We start from the raw sequence: 7,913 nt of genomic DNA, 5'->3' as shown, positions 1-7,913 counted from the left end.
AATTGACAAATTGGACACCACGGTCTTGTTTAATGGACGTGCACATTGCAGCCATTGTAAGACCAAAAGACGAAAAGTGCTATTAAGTGTGCCATTTGGGACAGGGCCTTTCTCGCCTAACGCACATATAAATTCTCCTCCCTTTACACATCTGTCACAATAATTTAAATGTATGCTTTACTTTTGCTGTTGAAATAAACTTTACATCTCATATATTATTAAAACCTAATTAATATTTATTATGCATGTTTTAAATAACTGAACATTCCAATATACAAATAACATTAGATTTCCCCATCCTATATACTTTTCTTTCCTTGCATCCTCCCCTCACAACCTAAAGCTGAGGCGTGAGTAAAGGGAACGAAGATGTATATATATATATATATATATATATATATAAAGCACAACAATCAAAACATTTAAAGATGGATGTTTTGATCAAGGAGGAGCGTGACCTAAAACATTCTCAGTTTCATGCGCATGTCCAAGAAACTCATGAATTAATGTCAGCTCCGCCCAGTGACCAGTGAAACTGAAAATACCAGAAACAGAATCTTGTTACACCGGTTTTTATTATACAGGTTTTTACAAATGTTATGCTTTTAAAACGTCACGTATTGATTAAAATAATATAATTATGGTTTCGTCTTTTATCTGGACACTGACAAACACAAAGTTTTAACCAACTTGATATTGCACCTGCTTTCCGATTAAGATAGAAGAGAAGCTCGAATTTCAATTGAATGTCCAGTATAAAAACAACTTATACACTACCGACGCGCGCGCTGATCAGGAGCAAAAAAGATTTGTATTATTTCTGCTGAACGAATATATGATCTGAGAACAGCTGCGAAACTCTTTAAGACCAGCCCTGATTACTGATCGATAAGATGAATATATTAGGACTGTCTGGAGATGTTTGTCATCTGGTGGCAATTATTAGTCTGTTCCTGAAGATCTGGAGATCCAAATCATGCGCAGGTAATGTGCTTTCCGTGCTCTGTCTCTGTGCATTGTAAACATAAGTAATTAGACAGTGAATGTGGAAATGTACAGAAGAAAGTGGATGTGGAAAAGAACCGGAAGGAATCTTCTTTACGCGTGAAAAAAACAAACCGTAAATGCTCAAATGACGTAAAAGCGCGTCTTAGTAAATGTTGTTGCGCGATTGTTCATTGTTTTATTGTGTTCACATGGCAGCTGATTACAGGGTGTCAAGATTGTTTCGGAAAACTTTAAAAGCACCAGGAAGACTGTCGAAAACTGTGCCATCCTCTAGCAGGATAAATGTATCTGTATCGTTGTTTGAGGCAAGTGTTTCCGTTCAGTTCTGAGGTTTGTTTTGTATTTCAGGTATTTCTGGGAAGTCTCAGGTGCTGTTCGCGCTGGTCTTCACCACCAGATATCTGGACCTGTTCACTTCCTTTGTCTCAATCTACAACACCTTTTTGAAGGTAAAGTGCCACATAAGTGGGGTGTTATGAAACACTAAGTCATAATTATAATATTTACATTTAATCACCCACATGGAACCTATATGTGGATATATGCGCATATATGAAACCTATATGCAGTGTATATGCACATATATGCTGCATACATGCACATATATAATATATATGCTACATATGCCCTATATATACTGCATATATGCGTATATATGCCACATATAGGCAAAATTGAGGTGCATATATGTGCATATGTACCTATATAGGTATATGTATGCACATATATATGTGTATATATATGTGTACATATATGTACCTATAATGTAGGAAAACGGCCAATTTTATATATGTCACATATATGCAAAACCTATATCAAAACCTATATTGAAACATATATGTTTATATAGGTTTTTTCCATGTGGGCATTTAGTAGACTCTTATCCAAATCGACTTACAGACGAAGAGTAGAAGCGAACCAAAAATTTGGTAACAATATGCAAGTCAAAGTTAGTCTAACGCCTTATAATTAATAATTATATATTTATTCACATACAATTTTGACCAGACGCTGATAGCTCAGGAAATCAACACAAATAAGGAAATCATAATACCACAATCCATAAAAAAAGTTGTGAAATGGCACGGGTAAAAGAAAAAGCAGTACACTACAAAGCAACAGATTTCACTAAGTAGTTCGTCCTCCTGCCTGTGCACATTAGAATCAGTTGGGTTAGTGCATGTTGTTAGGTTAGAAAAAGGCACCTCTGAATGCAAGCATTGGGCATCTCATGATGGGTCGAGACAAAGAGACTTTCACAGCAAGATTGTTGTCGTACATAACAACAATACTGGTTAAAATACTGAGATGGAAACGCTGATGTATTCACTAATGTTTTATGTGATATTCCAATTTTATGCACAAGTAAATTTTGTAACTTTGGATGGAAAAATAGCTAGTGTAAATCACACCCAGACATGTGTCTGTCTGTCTCTCAGGTGGTGTATCTGGTCTTGGCATACGCCACTGTCAGCCTCATCTACTTGCGCTTCAGGAACACGTACGACTCTGAGAACGATTCGGTCCGCATTGAGTTCCTGCTGGTGCCGGTGGCCGGCCTGTCGTTCCTGGTGAACCACGACTTCACAGTGATGGAGGTCAGAGTTCAGCGATACATGCTTTAGATAATAAGATGAAACACTGACTACAGACTACTACTGTCTGTCAGCTCTCCCAGGCTCTCCCCTCTACACGATAATGTACTTAAAGTGCTCTATTTTCGTGCACTAATTTTGTACTTAATATACTAAATTCTTCTTTAGGACTAATTAAGATAATCTTAAGAACATCTAAGTGTACTCAATTGCTATTTTGAGACTGCATGAAATATGAATTAAAATTCTTGTGTATACATGCTTTTAATATACTATCTCTGTATTTAAAAAAATATATTTAGCTACCACTATTGGTTCGTACTATAAGTGGTATCTAAATACATGTTTTAAATACAGAGATAGTATATTAAAAGCACATTTTATGGTATGTCTGATTTATCTTGTTAAATTGTGATTTGGATTTGTTAAATGTGCCCTAGAACACTATTTCACAATATAAGTCTAAGTTGTCCCCTGAATGTGTCTGTGAAGTTTCAGCTCAAAATATCCCATAGATTTTTTATTAAACAATTTTTAACTGCCTATTTTGGGGCATAATTAAATATGCACCGTTTCAGCGTGCTTCCCCTTTAAATCCTCACGCTCCCTGCCCCCCGAGCTCGCAGCTCTATAATACACTGCATAAACAAAGTTCACACAGCTAATATAACCCTCAAAATGGATCTTTACAAAGTGTTAGTCATTCAGCATATCAGATCATGTAAGTATAGTATTTATTTGGAAGTTTACATTTGATCTAATTGCGATTTTTCTGGTTAAACTATTTCAAACACTTACCTGACGTTATGAAGTGAGTTTGGAGTAAAACACATTAAATGTTGTCTTTTGTTAGAAAAGAAGTTCATAAATGCTTCTCATGTTTGTAAAGTTTGTATATTTGACGCATGTTGCTGTTTCTAATGCAGTGCTCTCAGATGGAGCGTCATTTACTGCTGATCACAGAGCAGCTCTTCACTAACACGCTGTGTACATATTTATATCATTAAAAATCGCAGCCTTTGCGATGTCATAATCGCACGAAGCCAAATTGTGTTTTCGATTCAATTACGATTAATCGTGCAGCCCTAATACATTAGCAACATGCTAATGAAACATTTAGAAAGACAATTTACAAATATCACTAAAAATATCATGTTATCATGGATCATGTCAGTTATTATTGCTCCATCTGCCAATTTTCGCTGTTGTTCTTGCTTGCTTACTTAGTCTGATGATTCAGCTGTGCACATCCAGACGTTAATACTGGCTTGTCTAATGCCTTGAACATGGGCTGGCATATGCAAATATTGGGGGCGTACATATTAATGATCCCGACTGTTGCGTCACAGTCGGTGTTATGTTGAGATTCGCCTGTTCTTCAGAGGTCTTTTGCACAAAACAAATTTACACAAGAAGGAGGACACAACGGTGTTTGAGACTCACTGTATGTCATTTCCATGTACAGAACTCTAATTATTCAACTATGCCTATGAATATATAAATTCTAATTAAAAAGTTATAATAATAATTCTAATTATAACATTATAATTATTCCACTATGCCAAGGTAAATTCAATTTTCAATTCTAGCGCACCTTTAAGTACTGGGGGTAGGATTCTTCTACCTATCCCTTTTCAAACTGGTTGAGTATGTTTATTATTATTATTATTATTATTATTATTTATATATTTTTGTGTTATTTTTTGTCTTTTTCTTTTAATTATTCGAGTTTGAAATAAAGACTACAAGTACAAAATACTTCCACCTACGTCACGTGTGACCTTTCCAACATGATTATGTAATGCGTGGCCATCACAGAGCAGTGTAAGACGAGTATTTGTGGTTAAAAAGTATATACGTTATTATTTTTTTAGAAAATGGCTAATGGTTTCTCTAGATAAGACCCTTATTCCTCGTCTGGGATCATGTAGAGCTCTTTGAAGCTGACATTTAGACCTTCAACCTGTTGGTCCCCACTGAAGTCCACTATTTGGAGAAAAATCCTGTAGGGCCCCAAACCTGTTCCCAATTAAAATGAAGCTAAGAACAGAACACAAACTGAAAACCTTTGCTACAAAACCAGAAGCAGTACAAAAAAAGGGTCTTTATGTATCAGCCATCTTGTGTTTTTATAGACTTTGGTGATCTCAAGTCTCTTTGTGTGATTGGCTAATCACACAAGGCAGGCAGCCATTGGCTGGAACAACTGCAGATGGATGAACCAATAGGGGCAGACTCCTGTAACAGTAACAAACATAGAGAAAACAAAACACACACACCTAGAGGGCATAATAGTCGCTCTGTCACTAATTGATTGATGTGTAATCATGGATGTGTTTGTGTAGATCATGTGGACGTTCTCCATCTATCTGGAGTCGGTGGCCATCCTGCCACAGATGTTCATGATCAGGAAGACGGGCGAAGCAGAGTCCTTCATCACACATTACCTGTTCTTCCTGGGTCTGTACCGCGCGCTGTACCTCTGTAACTGGGTGTGGCGCTTTTACTATGAGGGGTTCTACGACCTGATCGCCGTGGTGTCCGGTGTCGTCCAGACCATCATCTATTGCTGCTTCTTCTTCTATCTCTACTTCACCAAAGGTCAGCAGACATCACACACCTTTGTAATTTCTGTCTGTTTTATGAAATTATTACTGGACTCTAAAACTAATCTATGTATCTGTCTGACTACAGTGCTGAGAGGAAGTGCAAAGGTGGCACTGCCATTGTCAGTTACTGAGATATCAGACCCCGCCCCTTCATTAGGCCACACCCAGCAGTGACATCATCACCGCCCGCTGCTATAGTTCTTCTGTTTGTAGTGTTATCATTCCTTACAGTAGGGATGGAGAACGCTTTTGACGCTTTTCTCTGTTTCGGGAAAAGATTCGAAGCTTCAGGAGTGTCGAAAACAGTGCCATCTTGTGGCAGGAAAATGTACAGCAGCCAAAAACCCGAGAGCGCAGATCCGTTGTTTCTTCCATTAAGCACAAATAAAAACCTGACAACGATAAATGTTTAGTTTTCTGATTATATAATTCACATATTAAAGTGTGGCAGAAAATTAGATGTAACAATTATAATAATATTAACTATAATCATAGCCTACAAACAGAGTTGTTTGATGCAAGTAAATGGTGCTCTAGTTATTATATGGTTTTTATACCATTTATATGGCAGAATATATGATCATGTAATATAATTCAATTCACATTTATTTGTATAGTGCTTTTTACAATACATATTGTTTCAAAGCAGCTTTACAGAGAATGCATGTCAACGTTACAATTTAGAGAATGCAGTTAGCAAATAATTTAATAATTTAGGCAATTAATTTACAATCACTGTTAGCAATATATGCTATAGGCTTATATAAAAAAAAAACTTAGTAAATGGACTTTCCTAGTAACTTTCCTAAACATACGGAAGAGGATTAGGGCCAAGCAATAATAAAAAAAATAAAACCATCTCGAAATTAAAGTTGTTAAATTTCGAGAAAAAGTCAAGATAAAATGTTGAGAATAAACTCATTGAATTTGCGAGAAAAAAAAACGTTAAATTTTGAGAAAAAAGTCGAGATAAAATGTTGAGAATAAACTCATTAAATTATGAGAATAAACTCATTTAATTACGAGAAAAAGGTTGTTAAATTATGAAAACAAATTCGTAATTTAATGAATTTGTTCTCATAATTTAACAAGTATTCTCAACATTTTATCTCAACTTTTTTCTCGAAATTTAACAACTTTAATCTCGAGATGGTTTTATTTATTATTGCTTGGCCCTAATCCTCTTCCGTATAAACCCATAGAGAACTGGTCTGGTTTCAAACATCCCGATACACAAAAGTGAAGCATCCATGTGACTGGAAAGAAAGTGAGGCTTCATTTTTCATTGATCACGTGTTTATCTGAAAACAATACACGCTCCAGCATGGCGCTTCAAGAGACATTTCGCTACAGTGTCATACTGTATGTAACATCACTACCTTACAGTGACCAGATCTGCTGGATGAGTCTTGTGTTTGATGCCTTTATGTTTCTGATCAAAAAGTATTTATTTTAATAGTGTTGCATTATTGACTATAGAGCAGCAGGACATGTGACACTTTTAAGTGGTCCATGATACTATAATTGCCAAGCATCAATATAGGGAAATGTATATCCCGTACAACTTACTGAAATCCGTATCATGTTATACATAACGTTAATCAATCAATCAATTGTTCCAATAAAATAGCTTGTAAAAATGTCACATTTACTGTCACATTTACCTCAGAAAATGCTGTTCAATGTCACAAAACTTGTTAGTCAAAAATGAACTTAGAGAGGAGCATTTTGATATATATCCACTGTGCCTATAGGCCATTGCATATTAATTTAAGTAACATGCGCTTCAATAGTGAATGTATAAAACCTTTTGATGTTTAGGCAGACATTAAAAATGAGTAGAAACATAATTGTGGCATTAAAAATGTATTATAATGTTATTAGAAAAAACTTATTTATTTGTAATTTATATGTAAGTAGCTTACAAATCAATTAATCTTAACCTTTAATATTGTAATGATGTACCAGCTGTGGTTCCCTGTATAGCATACAGCATTAGTTGAGATATTTTTTTCTTTGAGGCCCCAAATTAATCATTATTGAATTGAATGTAATCAAATTGCACGCTTCTGAATCAAAATCAAATCCAATTGTGAAACTTGTGTCAATGCCCAGCTCTAATGTAAATAATTGTTACTTTTTACTTGAAGCAAATGTTGTTTTTTCCATTTATTTTCTTGTGGGAGTGCACCAGAATACTTAGTTTATAGGTTAAAATCACAAACACTTTCTCCTGGGGGAGGATTCCCCTTGACCCCCCACCTACTATTTACATCTTAAAGTGGCTTTAGGATCCACCTTGCTTGTACATGGGATGAAGTTGTCATGGTTAGGTCATCCATAAAGTCTCTTATTGGAGGCTGGCTGGTGCCAGACTCCATTAACAGCCCTCTGGATTCCTTTCCCTGCCACTGTTAAGAGCAGATGGGATTACTATTCCCATTTCCAGGTCCTGCCACTGGGTTGAAAAATGGGCGTTCTTGAACCGTAACTTAAATCCTCAAAAGTAACTCTTGATCATTCCCCTGATGTGGTGGGGGATATTGTAGTGTTTCATAGCTGCATTGATGAGGTAGTGAAGGATTGATCCATACACACTGGCCAAGTCAAGCCAAACAACTGTCAGATTTATATATTTATCTTAAATTTAAAAACTTTACAGCTGAGGGGATAAATGAATGTCTAAACTGATTTGTTTTAC

At 35.9% G+C, this 7,913-nt stretch overlaps 1 protein-coding gene across 1 annotated transcript; it reads left to right on the top strand.

The window, feature by feature from the left end:
- Positions 1-536: 536 nt before the first annotated feature.
- LOC137017065 (ER lumen protein-retaining receptor 3-like) lies at positions 537-6,041 on the top strand. The gene is made up of 5 exons (XM_067380990.1): positions 537-984; positions 1,357-1,457; positions 2,448-2,606; positions 4,949-5,204; positions 5,298-6,041. The coding sequence occupies exons 1-5, from the start codon at positions 894-896 to the stop codon at positions 5,384-5,386; spliced, it is 696 nt and encodes a 231-aa protein (XP_067237091.1). The 5' UTR covers positions 537-893; the 3' UTR covers positions 5,387-6,041.
- The last annotated feature ends 1,872 nt before the right edge of the window (positions 6,042-7,913 follow it).

This window comes from Chanodichthys erythropterus, chromosome 3 (genome assembly GCF_024489055.1).
Source record: "Chanodichthys erythropterus isolate Z2021 chromosome 3, ASM2448905v1, whole genome shotgun sequence".
NCBI lineage: Eukaryota > Metazoa > Chordata > Actinopteri > Cypriniformes > Xenocyprididae > Chanodichthys > Chanodichthys erythropterus.
Note: the sequence above shows the minus strand (reverse complement) of the source record. Positions and strands in the feature narration are given on the sequence as shown.

Bases quoted from the DNA above. Each gene is read 5' to 3' on its own strand.
- LOC137017065 (XM_067380990.1), top strand. From the start codon at position 894: ATGAATATATTAGGACTGTCTGGAGATGTTTGTCATCTGGTGGCAATT. The intron at 985-1,356 runs GTAATGTGCTTT...TTTGTATTTCAG, and splicing joins GAGATCCAAATCATGCGCAG to GTATTTCTGGGAAGTCTCAG. The intron at 5,205-5,297 runs GTCAGCAGACAT...GTCTGACTACAG, and splicing joins CTATCTCTACTTCACCAAAG to TGCTGAGAGGAAGTGCAAAG.